General features: G+C 39.6%; 1 protein-coding gene across 2 annotated transcripts in view; it reads left to right on the forward strand.

Moving 5' to 3' along the window:
* poc1bl (POC1 centriolar protein homolog B (Chlamydomonas), like) overlaps nucleotides 1-21,159 on the forward strand; it is a 40,120-nt gene that overhangs the window by 17,875 nt on the left and 1,086 nt on the right. For both annotated transcript variants that reach the window (XM_059972540.1, XM_059972539.1), the window contains exons 5-11: nucleotides 118-307; nucleotides 774-959; nucleotides 1,835-1,952; nucleotides 7,693-7,869; nucleotides 8,278-8,409; nucleotides 13,429-13,539; nucleotides 17,568-17,720. In XM_059972540.1, coding sequence (XP_059828523.1) covers nucleotides 118-307; nucleotides 774-959; nucleotides 1,835-1,952; nucleotides 7,693-7,869; nucleotides 8,278-8,409; nucleotides 13,429-13,539; nucleotides 17,568-17,720 — 1,067 coding nt within the window. The remainder of the gene's footprint in view (nucleotides 1-117; nucleotides 308-773; nucleotides 960-1,834; nucleotides 1,953-7,692; nucleotides 7,870-8,277; nucleotides 8,410-13,428; nucleotides 13,540-17,567; nucleotides 17,721-21,159) is intronic.

The raw sequence follows: 21,159 nt of genomic DNA on the forward strand, positions 1-21,159 counted from the left end.
GTCATTGCCTCTGATTGTATGTAGAAAAATCACTGTATTCCTTTACCCTCATATGAAACTAGAGTGACCTGAACAAACCTTATTCATGTTAAATTAATTAATTGTTGAATATTTTAGTTTATCTGAAGTCCCAGCTGGAGCAGTATATCAGTAACCTTGAGCGAGTGCGCCTCATTCGAACAAATAAGAGGGAGGGACTGGTGCGTGCTCGTTTGATTGGTGCTACTTTCTCTATCGGAGATGTGCTCACGTTTCTGGATTGCCACTGTGAGTGTGTCACTGGCTGGTTGGAGCCACTGCTGGAGAGGTATGTTTGTGCATTCTTGAGAATGTACGTTGTACATTTGAGATTGTTACCTATTGACTAAGGCTTAATGAAACACAGGCACAGTCAGCAGGAGTTACAGAGGCTTGACATCACAAATCACCATGTTCAGGAATAGCTACTTTACTTCGGCCATTATGTTCTTGATCCTACCTGCAGAATCTTAACAAATCTCAGCAGTGAACACTACAGACCACCTCTTACACCTCCATTTGTACTATGGTCTTGCTTTTACAATGATGTATGATTTAATTTCATGTCTAATTTGTATTTTTTTTGTTGTCTATACCTGTATGCCAAAGATGCTGCTTGAAAGATGCTGTTTTTCATTGTACCTGCAGCTCACAATACTTGTGCACATGTCAGTAAATTAGATTTGACTTGACTCACATTGTAGGATTGTGTTGATGGATTTAAATCTTATTTCTGTAAATCTTGTCCTTTTCAGGATTAGAGAGAATGAGACTGCAGTTGTATGTCCAGTTATCGATACCATCGATTGGAATTCTTTTGCATTTTACATGCAGACCGGTGAACCGATGATTGGTGGGTTTGACTGGCGCCTTACTTTCCAGTGGCATGCTGTTCCTGGAAGTGAAAGAAATCGAAGAAAGTCAAGAATCGACCCAATTAGGTCAGAGCTATAATATAACATTTTAAATAAAAATGGATTGAAGCAAATGAAATATAATAATCTGTTTGAATTTAGAAAGTGGCAGCTTGGAGTTTTATAATACAAAAGCCAATTATAACTGGAATAAAATCTTTAACTTAAATCATTGTTGATCTGGCTTTTTGTTTTTGGAAAATAAATGAAGTAATTAACAACATATAATTTAAAACTGTAGATGTTGCATGTGAAATGGGATGGAAATAAAGAGCTTATTTATATCCGACTCCCAACAGCTGCCTGTGGAAATTGTCATCAGTGATGCAAAGTAAACCAGGGGAGCAAATGGAACTCGAGAGAACATGTTAAAGGAATGAACTTCATTTAGTATTTTATTTTGGTATAAAACCTATGACCTGATTTAATATATGAAAGCATACCGTATGATCTATATTCTTTGTTATTGAGACACATTGGTTACTTTTCCATAGTCATTATTCACACTCCAGTACATTGTTTAAGTGACGGCTGCTGCTGTTGGGTGAGATTAAATGGTGAATGTTAACAAGCTTTTTGGCTGTGAGTGATGTCACTGAGCAAAGTCTATCTCCATCACCATCAGAATAGCTAGATTAGGAGCAGAGTGATGAATTTCACTCAGTGAATTTGAAACAAATTATGGTGCCCCGATACTGCTCTATTTAACATCAGCTAACTTAGCGATTCAGTCAGAGCTCTTTTGGTGTCTTGTGTTGTAGGTGCAAGTGAATATTGAGTGACACTGAATTATATAATTTCAGAATAGTTAATATTAACATGTTTCCTCTGTTCTTTGCAGGTGTTTCATTAAAAGAAAAACAAAGATAAGTATGCACTCTCTAAAAATTCATGTCTTTCAGGTCTCCAACTATGGCCGGGGGACTGTTTGCAGTTAGTAAAAAGTACTTTGAATACCTGGGCACCTATGACACAGGGATGGAAGTATGGGGAGGTGAGAACTTAGAACTATCTTTTAGGGTAAGTATTAAGCCTTACAATTTAATTAAAGTTGCACTTATTTGAATCAACATTTATACTCTGGACCGTTTTATTCACGTTAGATATAGAGGTGCACTTGAAGGTGCATTGTTGGTTCCTTATAAGCAGCCAACTAATTACTGACAGAGTCATAGCATGCAAACTGGCCCTTACACCCAACTCTTCCTTGTTGACCAAGGTACTTATCTAAGCTCCTCCTGTTTGCCTGCTTTTGGCCCATAATCCCTCTAAACCTTTCTAATTACTTGCTCAATCATCTTTTAAATGATGTCATTGTACCTGTCACAGTCACTTCATTTGCAGCCCATCCTATGTGTTCTTTCCTCTGTGAAGAAAATAACCTTCGGGTCTTTTTAAAATTTTCACCCCTAAACCTATGCCCTCTAGTTTTTGATTTCCTTTCCCTGTGAAAACAATGAAGTGCATTCATCCTATCTATGCCCCAAGTGGCTTTATACACCTCTGTAAGATCACCCCTTAGCCTCCTACAACTCAGGCCATCTAGTCCTGGTAATATTCTTGTACATCTTTGCATTATTTCCAGTTTAGTGACATCTTTCCTACAGAAATCTGTACTCAGTACTTGAAGTGCAGCCTCACCAATGTCTCAGACATCAGCAACGTAACGTCCCAAGTCCTGTACTCAGAGCCCAGACTGACGATGGCCACCATAAGATATCAGAGCGGTATTGGGCCATTTGGCCAATTGAGTCTCCATCACGGCTGACTCATTATCCCTTTCAACCCCAATCCTGCCTTCTCCTTGTAATCTTTGATATCCCGTCTAACCAAGAACTTATCAACCTCCACTTTAAACATACCCAATAACTTGACTTCCACAGCTGTCTATGGCGATGAATTCCACAGATTCACCATCCTGTGGCTAAAGAAATTCCTCCTCATCTCTGTTCTAAATGGACGTCCCTCTACTCTGAGGCTGTGTCCTCTGGTCCTAGACTCCTTCACTACAGGAAACATCCTCTTCACATCCACCCTATCTAGGCCTTTCAATATCTGATAGGTTTCAATGAGATCTCCCTCCCCCCCCCCCCCCCCATTCTTTTAAACTCCAGTGAGTACAGCCTTAAAGCCATGAAATGTTCTCATTATGTTTACCCTTTCATTTCAGAAATCATTCCCGTGAGCCCCTCTGGTAACTCTCCAATATCAGCACATTTTTTCTTAGATAAGGGGCCCAAAACTGCTCACAATACTCCAAATGCTGTTTGAGCAATGCCTTAAAAAGCCTCAGCATTACATCCTTAGTTTTGTATTTTAGTCCTCCCAAAATGAATGCTAACATTGCATTTGTCTTCCTTACCACCGACTCAACCTGCAAGTTAACCCTTAGGGTCTCTGCCACAGTTGAGGCTGGTTCATTGGCTATACTTAAGAGGAAGTTAGATATGGCCCTTGTGGCTAAAGGGATCGGGGTATGGAGAGAAAGCAGGTACAGGGTTCTGAGTTGGATGATCAGCCATGATCATACTGAATGGCGGTGCAGGCTTGAAGGGCCGAATGGCCTACTCCTGCACTTATTTTCTATGTTTCTATGTTTCTAAAACCTCAGCAATCACTTCAGCTACCTCTTGCAGAATACTGGGGTGTAGTTGATCTGGTCCAAGCAACTTATCTATCTTCAGGGTTTTTAGCTTCCTGTGCACCTTCTCCAGTGACACTCACTTCTGCCCCATGATACTCTCAAATTTCTGGCGTAATGCTAGGGTCTACCACAGTGAAGACTGACTCAAAATATTAACTAAGCTTGTCTGCTTTTTCTTTGTCCCCCATTACCAACTCTCCAGTGTCAATTTCCAGTAGTCCAATATTCACTCTCGCCTCTCTTTTTATATTTGAAAAGATTTTTGTATCCTCTTTTATATTAGCATTTGGTAGCTTTTCTCTGCTTATGTCTTTTTATTTGACTTCTGTTCATATTTAGAAGCTTCCCAATCCTCTAATGCCCAATTAATTTTTGCTACATTGTATATCTTTTGCTTTTATTCTATTTTTGTCTCCCTTGTCAGCCACAGTTGCCTCATCCTCCCTTTAGAATACTTCTTCATCTTTAGGATTTACAGTATCTATCCTGTACCTTCTGAGTTGCTCTCAGAAACTCCAGCCATTGCTGTCCCGATGTCATCCCTGCTTTTATTTCCTTCCATTCAACTTTGGCCAGCTCCTCTCACTCATGTCTCTGTAATTCCCTTTACTCCCTTATAATACTGATACATCTGACTTTAGCTTCTCCTTCTCAAACTGCAGGGTGAGTTCTATCATATTATGATCACAGCCTCCTTAAAGGGTTTCTTTACCTTAAGCTCCCTAATCAAATCTGTTCATTACACAACACTCAATCCAGAATTGTCTTTCCTTTACTGGGTTCAAACACAAGTTTTCCTTAGAAAGCCATCTCCTAAGTATTCTACAAATTCCCTCTCTTGGGAGCCAGCACCAACCTGATTTTCCAAATCTAGCTGCATATTTAAATTCCCATGATTATCGCAACATTGCCCATTTGACATGCATTTTCTATCACTCATTGTAATTTATATCCCACGTCTTGGCTACTATTTGGAAGCCTGTATATAACTTCCATCAGGGTCTTTTTACCCTTGCAGTTTCTTAACTCTACCCACAAAGATTCTAGGTCTTCTGATCCTCTTTCCAAGAATTTGATTTAAATTTTTTCCAACAGAGCTTCCTCACCCCGTCTGCCTACCTGTTTGTCCTTTTGATACAACGTGTATCCTTGGATATTAAGTTCCCAGCTATGATCTTTTTTCAGCCACAGCTCAGAGTTGTCCACAACATCATACTTGCCAATCTCTATCTGTGTTACAAGATCATCTATCTTATTCTGTCTACAGTGTGCATTCAAATATAATACATTCAGCCCTGTGTTTAGCACCCTTTTCGATATTGCCTCCATGTAATGCTTCAGTCCATCCCACAGAATGCAATTCTTCCATCATCTGTCTGTCCTTCCTCACTACACACTGTATCTACTTGCATACCAACTGCCCCATCCTCAGCCCTATCATTCTGGTTCCCATCCCCTGCCAAATTGGTGTAAACCCTCCCCAACAGCACTAGGAAATCTGCCTGCTAGGATATTGATCCCCCTTGAGTTCAGGTGTAATCCATCCTTTTTTTCCCTTCCTGCTTTTTAGCTTCCATCTAACTCCCCATATTCTCTCTTCAGGACTTCATCCCTTTTCCTACCCTTGACATTGGTACCAATATGTACCACAACCTCTGGCTGTTCACTCTCTCCCTTTAGAATGCTGTGGATCTGGTTCTAGAAATTCTTGACCCTCCCCAATTTTCTACAGTCCCCCTCTTGACAGACAAGTCCTGACAAGCCTGTTTGGCCTTCAAAACTGGCATACAAACGCCACAAGAATTGTCTCCAACTTATGTAAGGGGAGGGAAGTTCAAGGGGGATATTAGAGGAAGGTTTTTCACTCAGAGAGTGATTGGTGCGTGGAATGCACTGCCTGAGTCAGTGGTGGAGGCAGATACACTAGTGAAGTTTAAGAGACTACTAGACAGGTATATGGAGGAATTTAAGGTGGAGGGTTATATGGGAGGCAGGGTTTGAGGGTTGCCACAACATTGTGGGCCGAAGGGCCTGTAACGTGCTGTACTATTCTATGTTCTATGCTGAATTCCTCTTCCTTCATACTGTCTGCCTATGATTCAGTTATAGAGAAATTTGTGTTTATACAGCGCACATGAGAATATCAATACCTTGTCTTATTGATTGTTCTCATGTTGTAGAATCATAAGGCAAAGAAACAGGTCTTTAGGCCCACCTTAAGTATCCTGTTCACTCATTTTACCTCCATCCCATTGAGCACTATTAGCAGATTTACAATGCAGTTGTATTTCCCTACAGAATTATGGTTGCTTGTGATCCACAGCTTTTGTAGATGTGTAACAATGAGGACTGAAACTTATTGCTGTTGCGTTTGACTGAAGCTTTCCTCCTTAAATGTATTTTTCCACTCCTGGTATAGTGCAGACCATTACTGTAACAATATAAAATGTCTTCAACTTGAAATGTCAACTCTAATTATCATCTCATCTGTGCAGTATAACCCTCTAACTCAGTGAGATAAACCTTACTTGCTGAATATCAGTATTTTCTGTTTTTATCTCAAGTTCCAACCATCTGCAGTTTGTTTTATTTTTCACTGTGACTGCGAACCCTGTTGCTGTGCTGGAGCCTGCTGCTATTATTGCCAATAGTTCATCTTGTTCCATCAACAATACTTCTTTCTTGTCCCTGTGGCATCCCAACAGGATATATTACCCATGTTTCTGAGTAGTTCCTTGAACTCTCTCTCTTCTGATCTGCTTGTACTTTACCCTCATAACCTGTGGGATTGGGACTGATCAGAATGCTGTATTAGGATCTTACATAATGGCCTCATTTGATGCAACAAAGATTAAATTCTATCCAGATATGTGAATACCCTTTATTCTATCCTCCTGTGGCCTCCTCCCTTCTATTTGTGTGTGTCTCACCATTCATGCCTTTTAGTCACTTACAGTTCCACTTCTTTTGCATCTTCCTCTGGAAGAAGTTCTTTGCCCAGCATATTACAATCTCCACATCTATTCTTTGGTCCATTGTTTGTTGCTGCAACTGTTCTGTAGTTTTGATCTGGTGAAACTTTAACTTTCACTCCATGTTTTCTATCTGGGTTTGACTCCAGATACCTTTTAGATTTATTGCATGTACTTTGGACTGGCTACGCTCAGATCATCAGTGAGTTATGGTATGGAAAGGATCAATATAGTTATTGATTCAGTTTTATTGTGTGTATCATCTGGATCAAAGGTTTACCTGTGTGTATGAGAGTTTTCCCTCTTCTCACTCTTGGCTTCCTTTCATCGCCTACCCAGATATGGTAATCTCCGAATTCTTGTATTGCTGCCATTGTAAAACTACAACCCAAGATGATCAATTGTACAGCAGGATGAAATACAATAACATACGAAGCCATCAAGTAGTTATACTAGTGCAAATTCAGGGAGTTTGTATTTTGCAATTTGGCATGGGGTTTTAACAAAGAGCTAGTACTTTGCTAAATAGTTTTTTTTTAGCAACGTTAACATGACAGACTTGGCAGGATGAAGGGCCTGTTTTCTGCTCTGACTATAGAAGTCACAAAGAAATTCTAGACAGAGAGAATTAAATGTTGTAACTGTTTTGAGCATCCCAGGATTCAGAGAAGTCAAGAAAATTGTGTGTTGTCCATAACCAGTTGCTTAGGTTTAACGGGGCACTCTGATAACCAAGCTAAAGCAGAATGTTAGTGGAACGGTTTTCACAACATGATGTAATTCAACTGCACCGCTTCTGGCTCTGATTTATGGAACATCCCCACTTAGAACCATAGACCATTACAGCACAGAAACAGGCTTTGGCCTTTCTTGGCTGTGCCAAACCATTTTTCTGCCTAGTCTGCTTAATCTTCTTTTACCCTTGGCTGCCTAGCTCAGGAAATTTCACTGAACCATTCCTTTATCCCTGACAGCTTTTTAAAAATTATATTTTAAGGCCCTAAAATGATAGTGTTATCATTTAAAGATGACTATGAACATTATCAAAAGCACAGTGGGCTGAATGGTCTCCATTCCATAGTTTGATTGTGAGTACCTTGCTAATGATAAATTCTGTGTTAATTTGTTTGAAATTGTTTCAAAGGTGTGGCAATGTAAAGGCTCCCTGGAAATCCATCCCTGCTCCCATGTTGGGCATGTTTTTCCAAAGCATGCTCCATATGCACGACCGAATTTCCTCCAGAATACTGTTCGAGCAGCTGAGGTGTGGATGGATGAATACAAAGTACATTTTTATTACCGAAATCCTCCTGCAAGAAAGGTAATGAACTGTGAGGTGCCAGTATTTGTGATCACCTACTTATTTCACAATGGAACTTCATTATCTGACAAAGTGAAGTTATTCCCCACAATGGATCATGGAGCCATTAATGATAATTGATGCAATCAATAGGGGAACAGAGACCTATAATGAAACCAAGGTCAAGGAAGCTGAAAAAGCAAGTACACTATAGTGTTCAAAAAGATTGTTCTATATAAGCAATATGCTGGATAATTTGGATGGAAGAAGAAAATTAAATTTCTGTTTAAATTTTACTTAGTTTGTTGTTTACAGAGTATCATCCCAGACTCCAGCTTTAGCACTGGATGCTTTAAAGAGTGAAGCAGGAGCAGTTAATCTGTATGAGATTTAGAACTGTTCACCACAGAAGTTTTTCTTTCATTGCAGGAAAAATATGGGGATATTTCTGAAAGGAAACTACTCCGAGATCGTTTGCAATGCAACAGTTTCAGCTGGTATTTGAAGACAGTATACCCAGAATTACATGTACCAGAGGATCGTCCCAACTGGCATGGAGCGGTAAACAGAAGGATAATTATTATTTCTCTTCAATCCATTTCTGTTGGATAAGCTGCTCCTTGGCTCCTGTGTTTTAGGTGGAAGGTTTTTTAAAAGCTGTTCAGAAAGGCATGGGGCTAGAAATAATGGATAACTTATTCAGAGATTTGAGGACAAACTGAAAAGCCTCTTCTGCTGTAAAGAGAGGATGCATTTGTGAAATGATTGAGACTTGGACCTTAAGACATTGAAGCAGAATTGGTCCATTCAGCTCATTAAATCTACTCCGCCATTTGGTCATGGCTGATTTATTTTCCCTCTCATCCCCATTCTGCCTTACCCATGCAACCTTTAAACACACTTAGGAACAAGAACCGATCAACCTCCACTTTTAATATACTCAATGACTCAGCCTCTACAGTCATCTATAGCAATGAATTCACCACCCTCTAACTAAACATTGTTTCTTTGGTATGGAGCCCAAAATTGCTCATGATACACTAAATGGCAGACCAATGCCTTATAAAGCCTCAGTACTACAATCGACCCTCCTTATCCACGAATTCCGCATGCACGAATTCAAACAAAGGCGAATCACGAAAATGCGGAAGTGCTCTTCCAGCTCTTGTTGTTCGATCATGTAAAAACTTTTTTTTGTTGTCATTATTCCCTAAACAATGCAGTATAACAACTATTTTACATAGCATTTACATTGTATTAGGTATTATAAGTAATCTAGAGATGATTTAAAGTATACAAGAAGATGTGCGTGGGTTATCATGGACCGGGATCGAAAAAAATCAGGAGTTCTTACTAAGTAAGTTGGAATAGGTACATCCAGTATTATTTAGCGTCAGTTAGTCAAATGTTTGTCTTTGTATATAGTATATATTTTACCTTTCTATACATATAAAACACTTAAGAACGTATGTTTCAGCTCCGGGTTCGATTTAGTGACAGACCACTCCTGAGTGCTCTCTGTACTGTGCCGGGTTGATGTGGAAGATCAAAAACCCAAAACCCCATAATTAAACCATTGCATTGCTTAGTAATAATTGTAGCTTTCATCGGGGCAGGGCCTTTCTCACTTCATCCTTTAAAATTGTTCCAATCGTTGACTGACTGTAGCCTAACGCCTTTCCAATGGCGTTTCACCTCTTTCCGATCACTTTATTATTTCCACTTCATTTTCAATCATTATCGTGATTATTTTCGTGAACAGAAGTACTGTGGATTCAGATCTCTGTCGCTGGGTCCTAATGTCCACTGCACTGAGACAGGTTAATAAGTTCTGGGGTTCTGCTGGGTCCTAAGATCCACCCCATTGGTACACGTTGAATAAGCGACTTGAACATCCATGAGGGGTCCCGGAACCAATACCTCGTGGATAAGGAGGGCCAACTGTACATCCTTGTTTTTATATTCTAGTCCTCTCACAATAAATGCTAACATTGTATTTGCCTTCCTTACTACCAACTCAACCTGCAAGGTAACCTTTAAGAAATCTTGCACAAAGAATCCCAGGTCCCTTTGCGCCTCAGTTTCTTAATTTTCTCCCGATTTAGACAATAGTCTAAGCCTTTAACCCCTCTACCAAAGTCCATGAAAATACACTTCCTATACTATATTCCACTTACCACTTCTTTGCCCATTCTCCTCACTTGTCTGAGCCCTTCTACTGACACTCTGCTTCCTCAGCACTACTTGCCCCTCCACACCTCTTCATATTTTCTGCAAAATGGTGAGAAAGCCATCAATTCCATCATCCAGATCATCAATATACAATGTGAAAGGTAGACCCAATACCATATCTGTGGAACACCACTAGTCATCAGCGAATCAGAAAAGGCCCCCTTTACTCCCACTCTTTGCCTTCTGCTAGTCAGTCAATCTTCTGTCTATGCTAGTACTGTTCCTGTAATACCAGGGGTCTTATAGGGGTCTTATCTTGTTTATCAGCCTTATGTGTGGTATCTTGTTAATGGCCTTCTGAAAGTCCAAATAAACAATATTCATTGACTATCTCTCTTGCCTGTTACTTTCTCAAAGAATGCCAGCAGACTTGTCAAGCTAGTTTTCCCTTTAGGGAAAGTATGCTGACTTCAGTCTATTTTGTTATGTGCCTATAAGTACTTCTGAAACCTCATCCTTTGTTATAACCTCTAACATCTTGCCACCCACTGAAGTCAAGCTATAATTTTCTGACTTTTGCCTCCCTCTCTTCTTTAAGAGTGGAGTATCATTTGTAATTTTTTTTCCAGTCATCCAGAATCTCGTGATTCTTGGAAGGTCACCACTAAAGCCTCCACAATATCTTCAGCTATCTCTTTCAGAACCCTGGGGTGTTGTCCATCTGATGCAAGTGATTTAGAACTTTTAGCTTCCCAAACTCCTCCTCCTAGTAATAGTGACTACACTCACTTCTGTCCCGATGCTTTGAATTTCCAGTGTGTTGCAGATGCCTTCCCCAGTGAATTCTGATGCGAAGCACGAACCCCTTTTCTTTGACCCCAATTATTATCCCACTGGCATCATGTCCCAGTGATCCAATATTCACTCTCGCCTCTCTTTTACACTTTATATATCTGAATAAACATTTGGTAATCTCTTTTATGTTATCAATTACCTTCCCAATATATATTATCGTTTCTCTCCTTATTGCTTGTTTGGTTGTCTGTTATTGTTTTTTTAAAAGCTCTGGCTTCTCATTAATTTTTGCTATATTATTATACCCTTCCTTTTGCTTTTATGCAGTATTTGATTTCCCTTGACTTGGAAGTATTATTTAATCTTCAAGTATAACAGCACCCAATAGAGTTCGCATTGGCACAGAAATAGAACATTCTAACATATTTTATGCTATTGTTTGTCTCCTATGAGTCACCAAACCTAATCTTACTTTCTCATTCTCTTCCCACACTCTTTTTAATGTTCCCCTACTATATTAAGCTCCACCGGGCTGCTCAGTAATGAAATGTTTTAGGCCAGCTGAAGTTCTGATTCAAACTGTCTCCATAAGAAAGTATTCCTCTGTGTCCATGATGTTGCCCAACTCAGCTCATCTGTTGCAGAAATCATTATCAGTGACACCAGTGTTTGTTCCCTTTATTAAGCTTATGCAGATCTTGGAAATACTTAAGTCAATGAGCGCAGCAACACAGAGACAGGCCCTTCATGCTGACATAATCTTCTGCCTAGTCCCAACATACTGCATGCAGACCATATCCTTCAAACCCTCCCATTCTTGTACCTATCCAAACTTCTTTTAAATGTTGCAATTGAACTTGCATTTATGACTCCACTGGCATACTGTTCCACACTTGAACCACCCTCTGATTGAAGAAGTTTCCCTGAAATTAATGATTAAAATCCTTAAATTAATTACAGTATTAAATCTTTGATACCGTTAAAACTGTTCTCCTCCTAGATATCGAAGAATACAGTTCAAGTTCAGGGAATTTGTCTTCTGGACATGTGTTTCAGTTCTGTAACGCAGGAGTGGTGGTGCAAGTTTAGGGAAAAATATTTTCAGAGTGTATTTGCTGCAGGTATAATTCTCCCTTACGTGATGGAATTGTTTGAAAGGCCATTTGGGCCTCCTCCTGTGTCATAAGGAGATCCAAAAATGAAATATTATTCTATATTCAAGGTCACAGAGGAGAACTGGGCCTGGTATTCATTTTCAGAATCTGAAATTTCAGAGGAACCAAACAATTGAGTGGCATCCAATCCAATTACATAGATTTTAAGTGAGAAGTAACATTTGATAACCACCAGTGAAGTAGAATTGAAAATACCACAACAATTTTATTTTTAGCATAAGGACAGGCTACTTAATTTGATCCTTTAGTGTTTAATGACTGATGGATATATAAATTACTCCATTTTGGGAATAGATATGATGCCCTCTTTCTTCAAAAAATAGGCTTTCCTCCACATTTGCTGTCCTCCTCCATGTCTCCTCCATTTTCTGTCCTCTCTCCATCTTCCCGGCATGTTAACAGAAGTGGAATTCTAGTCCTTACCTACTCCCATGTGAGACTCCGCATCCAGCACATCATTCTCTGCAACTCGCATCATCTTCAACCAAACACATCTTAACCTCACCATCCCCCACCCCCCCACCTCTTTCCGCTTTCCACAGGATCACTTTCTCCAAGATTCACTTGCTCTTTCATCCTTCTCCATTGATTTCCCTTCTGGCACTTTATCCATGGGGGAAGTGCTACACTTGCCTATTCACCTTGTCCCTCACTAGCAATGAGGGCTCCAAACAGATCTTCCAAGTGAGGCAATAACTCGCCTGCGAATCTCTCTGGGTCGGCACTTCTGGAGTGGACGTCTGTACGTTGTTGAGACCCGACGCAGAAGGTGCGCTTTGTCGAGCACCTTCACTCCATCTGCAACAAGCAGTATTTCCCTGTGGCCAAATATTCTAATTCCAAACTCCAATCCCATACCAACATGTCGGTCCATGGCCTCCTCTACTGGCACGTGAAGACCACGTTCAGTCTGCAGGAACAACTGTCTAGTTAGCCTCCAATCTGATGGCAAGAGCATTGATTCTTCTGACCTCTGGTAATTTTTACTTCCCCCTCCCCCTCGCCCTTGAATTCCCCACCCTGACTCTCCTCTTACCTATTCTCTACTCCTTACCTGCCTGTCACCTCCCCCTAGTGTTCCTCCTCTTTCCTTTTCTCCCATGGTCCATTCTGTCTAATTGGATGCCTTCTTCTTCAGCCCTTTACCTTTTCCACCTGTCAGCTCTTAGCTTCTCACTTCAGTGCCCTCTTCCACTCACCTACCTGGCTTCACCTATCACCACCTAGCTTGTACTCCTTCCCCTCTCTCCACCTTCTTATTCTGCCACCTTCTCCCTTCCTTTCCAGTTCCAATGAAGGGTGTTGGCCCAAAATGTCAAGTGATTATTCCCCTCCATAGATATTTCCTGACCTGCTGAGTTCCTCCAGCATGTATTATGAGTTACTTACAGTATCTTTCTTTATCTGATAATTTTTAATAATGTGGCACTATTTTCAGATCCGCTCAGAAGGGATTCATTCTGAATGCCTGGATTACAATGCGCCAGATCATAGTCCTATAGGAGCTCACCTGTCTTTGTTTGGATGCCATGGTCAAGGAGGTAATCAGGTAGTTATTCAGCTCTTGGCTCTCCCTCGTAATGCAATGAGATACACACTCAGTGGCCACATTATCAGGTACAGGAGTGGAACCCGGTGTGGTCTGCTGCTGCTGCTGTTCAATGAGCCTTGCATTCTGAGATGCTCTCTGCAAACCACTGTTGTAATATATGGTTATTTGAGTTACTGTCACTTTCTTGTCAGCTTGAACTAGTCTGGTAATTCTCTGACATCTTTAATTAACAATCCATTTGCATCCCCGAACTGCCACTCACTGATATTTTTTTGTGTTGTACATGAAAACCCCAGTATCAGCTGTTTCTGATACTGAAACCACTCCATCTGGCACCAACAATCATTCCATGGTCAGGGTTACTTGGGTCACATTTCTTTCTGGTGTTTGGTCTGAACTTCTTGACCGTGCATTAAGTTGCTGGCCACGTGATTGGCTGATTAGATATTTGCATTAATGAGCAGGTATACCTAACGAAGTGGCCACTGAGTATATATTTTATAAAATGTCTTACATATATTAAATGCAAAAGTTTGTTGTCTTTCACCAGTAAATATTACCATGCCCGATGTAAGACAACAATGGGTTAACTTTTATTGACGAGGTAATATTGCCAGGTGCAGAAAAACAATAAACATCAATATAAATTTGGGGTTCCTACTACAGGGCAAGGAATGAGGAATTGTTAATGAACTGTTGATTATATTCAGCTTAGCTCTTTAAAATGTCATCATCGGTTACCTAGACTGCTGTTTTGTATTATGAACAGACCAATAATATGTTTTGCTATGATTTCCCTTGTAGTTATGTTTATGTGCAGGGACATTGACCCCTTTGAACTTAGCTGTTACTCCTGAGTAAGTTTTTGAACGTAATAGGCACATTCAGTTTGCAAATTATTGCAAGTATTTTTTTCTATACCTCTGTCAACTTTGACACTCAACTGCCTTTTAATATAACATCCTCTTGGATGTTTCAAGTTTGAGTTTAATTGTTATTTAAGCATGCACATAAAGACAGGCAAATAAAACAGTATTCCTCTGGGGCTAAGGTGCAAAACACTGTAACAGTCATACACAGGGTAAGACAAGTGTAGCACATATAATCACGAGAGCAGTATAAGATATAGTCATTCAAAAAAATGTGCCCAAGCCCCTGAGTGTAATGCCGTGCAGATTGGTGATGCATGGGATGTTGTCCTGGAGCCACGTTTCTGCAAGAACAAGCCTGCAGCAGTTCTTCATCATGCACTAGCGCAACCGCAGATAAACATAATCCAGCTTGCCTTCTACCGAGCAAACACTGGAAGGCAGCACTGACAGAAGGGGTCAGCCCCAACCTAGCCACATCACACCATCTCTGACATCTCCACCCCTGGGTGGCAGCAACAGGTGTTTTGCATCAAATGCAATATTCTCAGATATATTTAAAGTGCAGCTGCTGTTGTGATATAATAAATACACCAAGAATATTCTTACAGTAAGCTCCCATAGCCAGCAGTGTAAGAAAGCAAATATTGTTTATTATTGTTGACTAAAGGAGAAATATTTGCCAGGGGATTTGTTGATAACTGCATCCAGCACATCTGCCCCCACTCTGTCTCCTCTTCAGAATAGTGACTTGGGATCTCTTTTATCTGAGCAGCAGGTATAACCTTGCTTTAACATCCTAAGTGAAAGTGGCATGCTGACATGTCACCCATAAAGTTTGTTTTTGAGTAGCTGAATGGGAATGAATCGAAAACCTCATGACTTGAGTGAGGCTGCTACAAAATAAGTGGGCTCTGATATTCAAATCCAGAATTAGAGGATAAAGGCTAGAATTTCTGATCAATTAGTTTCGTCAGCTCGGTTTCCAGTCTACACCTGAACATAATGTACAAATGACATTGATAGCTTTTCAAATGAGTAGATTTTGTTTTTCTTTGTGTGGTGATCTGAAATGTAATCTGCGACTTTTTCTTCAGTGGTGTCTCAGGTTTCAGTTGGCACAGTTTCTTGTTCTGCACCTGCTGATTGGGAGTTCCTCCTGATGATCCACCTGCAAAGTTAATTGGATTTTTATAATCACAGTATTACACACCATAAAAGCATCGGAGTACTAATGATTTTGCTAGTGGTTAGGGAGCTAATATTCAGATATGAAGCATGAGGGAATCTTGCCACCAAGAACTGTGCTTGTAATTAGATTTTCTATGAAATTAGCAAGATTATTTTGTAAACTGATTGGAAAAGGGAGCAGTTCATCTGCAATATGTACAGGCCTGGACAGGTATATGGATAGAAAAGGTTTGGAGGGATGTGGGTGACTAGCACGGATAGATATCTTGGTTGGTATTAATGAACACATCTGTTTTGTGTTGTATAGAACTATGACTTGAGCATAAGTTACTCAAATGGTACATCGTTGCTTGGAAATGGATGTGTCAGCAGTAAAATATTTCTTAATATTTAGCATCTCTGGAAGACACCTCAAAATATTCCATATTGAGGAGAAAGAGAAGTTGAATATGGGTCCTCCCCCAGTTATGACAGGGTTCAGTTCCTGTGAACCGTTTGTAACCTGAATAGTTTGCTGATCCCATATGCTGCTGCTAACCGAATTCCTACATGGCAAAAGATGCCTGCAGTCTTGTAGTAGCCAGCAAGTCCATCCTGCCAGTCTTCCAGTGCTCATTCATATGAGAGTGCTGTAACATAACTAAAGGAAATGTAGAGTAATGACTGACGACAATATGTATTTAACACTGTAACATAATTGGGTTGAAGTCTTAGAAAAAATGTTTTCAGGATCTTACCAATATTTGAAAAGTACAAGACAGGACCACCACTTAAGGGTTCTGAGATATTCTCCTGATCTTTATTCCTGTGATACAACCCATGAATGTCATAACCTTGCACAGTGTCCTGGGATATACTGGAATATGGGTGTGAATGGAAGCAGAATGAAAGGAGAGGGAAATATTTTGGATTGATTTAGTATATTAAAAAATCCATTGTGCCATGAACAAAGTGAAGATGCCCTAATGCACAGATATGATCTTAGATCCAGTTTTACTTCTGTCTATTTAAAACAACACAATATAAATTGTAGAAATTATAGAATATCTTGCCATTTATTGTGGCAATGTTGATATAATCCATGAAAATATTTTCAATTTTCATAGTTTATTATTCTGCAGAAGTATTCTTAATGCAGGCCCTTTGCATGATAGGGAAAAGGAATACGGTAATCGTGTTTCAGAGTCAACAAACTATCTTTGCATCAGCAATATAAATTTGTATGGCATTGGAATAACTAAATGAAGATATTCAAGTCGCAAGTCTCCTTTCTTGCTTGTGGCTATTTGCAGATGTTGATTGGTTCCTTGTTTTTAAAAATCTTAAACTGAACGGCAATGTGTCTTGAAATTGTCAAACCATAATTGTGACTAATCTACAAGCACTGGCCTTGGAGGAAGACGGAGCAGCTTTTTTCCCATTGTATTGACTGAATCTCAGATGTAATGCGTTCATTGAGATACCAAATTATCATAAATTTTGAAAACTATTAATATATTTCGGTCAAATGAGGAATCTGATCAAATGTGCCAAATAATGGGTTGTTTTGATGTAATTTTAAGACCTTCAAATCTCACTGAGTGAACCTGTCAGCCATACTTAATTGTATTATGTATATAATCATATTACATATGTTATGGAGGTAAAAGCCACAATAGTGTCACCTCTTGTGATGATCCTTGGATCTCTCTTCCAGTACATTAGATTCCAAAAGATGGAAGTTATTTTCCCGGAGATGAACGGAAAATAGTGAACTAGTAGTGCATATTTTGCAATATATTAGTTGATAATAACTACTGCAGAATATAACATACATTATGACTGTAAGCAACCTCAATAGAATAAATGTTCCTTTTTAATTCTGTATGTAAATAATATATATTTAAAAATCTGTAATAGAGGAGTTATTGATTTTACCACTTTCAGGTCATGTTTTACATGCACATTTTTCTTTAACAAAATCAGTATTTTGAATACACATCCAAAAACGAAATTCGATTTAATTCTGTGACTGAACTGTGTGCGGAAGTAATTGAAGGACAGAGCACCATTGGAATGAAGTATTGTCCAGCTGATGATTCTCCTGTTCCAGAATCCATTATATGGGAATTTAAACCTGTGAGTAATTAAGATTACCAATAAAGAAAATAGATAAAAGAATATACATCCTCTTCATGAGATCACTCTAAACCCCTCTCACTTTTTGTGTTTGGTATTCCTTTAAAGATGCACGGTAGGCCAAATTGTTAGACAGGGAAGCATGCATGTAGTCAGAATGCTATGCCTTTATTTTCTAACTTCGCTTCTAAAAGAGCTGCATGTCAGAGAGATGGGTGTTTATTTAAGATTTGTTCTGTCATGGTCTTTGTAAATTTAAAAATAAAGCTGGATCCAATATAATGCAATGGACCTAGGAATGTGGGCTTAGCCAATTTCATGCATGAGCACACATGTGGCATATATTACTTTGCCTTACAATGCAAATACTCTGAACCAATTCAGTATGCCAAATGAGTCAGAGGAAGGAGTGGTCCATCAGACAGAAAATTATATGATCAATGAATTTCATGATTCTACATTATATTCAGTCTTCTAAATATCAAGATTCTCATCTTTAATATGAGCCTAGTGGGGGAAGTATATGTTATTGGTGTTAAGCATGCTACTTGAGCAAAATGATTGTTAGTGAAAATTATAGGAGAATGGATAAGACTTTAGCATGGTGTATTGGGAAGTTCTTTGAATTTCAACTCTTTCACTACCGATTAGCTTTGAGGAGATAGAAGCTCTTAATGTAAAAATTATTATATCTGAATGCAATCTAAAATTATCAATAAAGATGATTGACTTATTAGTAAAAGAATGATGATGGAATATTGCTTTGGAGTCTAGAAAAATTCTAGACTAGAAAGTCTAGAGTCTAGAAAAATGTGGAGAGATGTAATACGTACTTCTTGGCTGCTTAGTTTGTGTGATCTACCTTTGGGGATAGAGTCGAAACCTTTTACTCGTTTGAAGTCCTCACGTAGTATCTCCTTCCATGTCTCATTTTTTATCTCGTTCCCTGTCTCCTTTCCAATTCTCCATTCACATTAGAAACTAATGGCCTTAAGCTAAATACACAAGATTACTTATATGAATAAGATACAGTAAATAGGTTTATTTTGTGCTATTTTTGAATTAGGAAAACTTGATTCAGGTTTGAAAACCAGAAGTGGAAAATATAAAGTTTCTTGGTATTTGCACCCCAGAAAACCATTTCCATTACTCATTTACAACATCATTAATCTGTAAATTCTATTTACCCACCTTGCCTTTATTGCCTGCTGAATTACAATCTATCATTAAAGGAGATGAAAATTACAGTACAGGGGATTCTAGTTAACTGGGGCACATTGGGACCAATATATTTTGGCAATTAAGCAGCTGCCCCAATTAGCCTAAATTTCATGGAAATAGTTAAAAAGTTATTAAAAAAGGATAAACTTGGTAACAAGTAATATGTTTAAATGAAATTGAGATCAAATTAGAACACTACCAATAACAGTACAGTACTGTGAAACTGTGTACAACATGATAAAATCTGTAAATGATGGAAACCCAAAGCAACACATAAACTCAGCAAGCATCGATGGAAAAGAGTGATGTTTTGGGCTGAGACCCTTCATTAGGACTGAAAAGGAAGAGAAGTCAAAGTAAGAAGGTGAGGAGAGGGAAGGAAGGAAGTTCAAGGTGGTAGGTGATGAAGGGGTGAAGTAAGGAGTTGGGAAGTTGATTGGTGAAAGAGATAAAGGGCTGGAGAGGGGGGAATCTGATAGGAGAGGACAGAGGCCATGGAAGAAAGGGAAGGGGGAGGAGCACCAGAAGGAGGTAATGGGCAGGTAATGGGATAAGGTGAGAGAGGAAGTCTTGCTGAGCACCTTTACTCATCTGCCATAAAAAGCAACATCTACTGGTAGCCACTCATTTCAATTCTGCTTCCCATTCCAATTCCATCATGTCAGTTCATGACCTCCTCTACTGCCACAATGAGGCCACAGTCAGGTTAGAGGAGCAACGCCTTGTATTCCATCTAGGTAGTGTCCAACCTGATGGAATAAACATTGATTTCTGAAACTTCCGGTAATGACCCCCCCCCCCCTCACTATTCCTGTTTCCCTTTCTCACCTTACCTGCTCATCACTTCCCTCTGGTGCTCCTCTCCCTTCCCTTTCTTCCATGGCCTTCTGTCCTCTCCTATCAGATTCCCCCTTCTCCAGCCCTTTATCCTTTCACCAATCAGCTTCCCAGCTCCTTACTTTGCCCCCTCCCCACTTCCTGGTTTCACCTACCAACTTGGATTTCCCCCCACCTTTTTACCCTGATTTCTCCTCTTTCTTTCTGGTCTTGATGAAGGGTTTTGGCCTGAGAGGCCGACTGTCTACTCTTTTCCTCAGATACTGCCTGACCTCAGAAGGTGATGGATCAATTGGTAACTATTGGTTAAGTGGGTCAAAAGACCTTCTCGAATAGAGCAGCGTTTTTACTTAATTGCCTTTATGCAGGGGTGCCATGGTAGCGTAGTGGTTAGCGTGATGCTATTACAGCTCAGGGCTTCGGAGTTCAATTCCAATGTCATCTGTAAGGAGTCTTGTACATCCTGTGAATTGTGTGGGTTTTCTCTGGATCCTCTAATTTCTTCCAACAATCCAAAGGGGTGCTGGTTAGTAGGTTAGTCGGCCATTACAAATGGTCCTGTGATTATGCTAGGACTAATCTGGGGTTTCTGGGCAGTGTGGCTTGAAGGCCGTAAGGGCCTATTCTGTGCTGCATCTTAATAAATAAAATCTGCTTCTTTTAATCTTTGCATGTCCCTCACCTGTCAACTTTCCTCACCTCCCACCCTGCCATCACCTTCCTAACATCTTTCACCCCCTCAGTCCACCAATCCCTGTCCTCCTGTTCCACCACCATCTCTCCTCTTTATGTGAGCTATCTCCCCTCTCCATTCTCAGTCATGATGCAGAGTTTCAACCCGAAACATTGACAGTTCCTCAACATGCACACATGTACACACACACACACACACACACACACACACACACACACACACACACACACACACACACACACACACACACACACACACACACACACACACACACACACACACACACACACACACACACACACCACACACACGATTAACAGGGATAATTTAATGGGCTAAAAGTGAATAGGGATGGCATCTCAGTATTTATATCCCTTAACAAACTTTACCAATACTAAACATTCTACCTATAAGGTGTCATCCTTTTATAGCTGGTGATTCACAAAAATAGTTTAAGTAAGCATCTGTCAAGCACAGTGAAAGGCAAATTACATTTGAAGTTCAAAAATGGCTTCTGAAAATGGAACATTTTTGTGGACTTTGGTCTTTTGATCCTCAATGAAAATTTAAAGTAAAAAGTAGTATATTTGTGACTTGCTAAAAAAAAATTAAATGTAGAATCAGAAATTACAGTGCTAGAGGAATCTATTGTAGTTATCAGCATAAGCTGAAACATTCCACTCTTGC

Source organism: Hypanus sabinus, chromosome 6 (assembly GCF_030144855.1).
Source record: "Hypanus sabinus isolate sHypSab1 chromosome 6, sHypSab1.hap1, whole genome shotgun sequence".
Classification (NCBI taxonomy): Eukaryota; Metazoa; Chordata; class Chondrichthyes; order Myliobatiformes; family Dasyatidae; genus Hypanus; species Hypanus sabinus.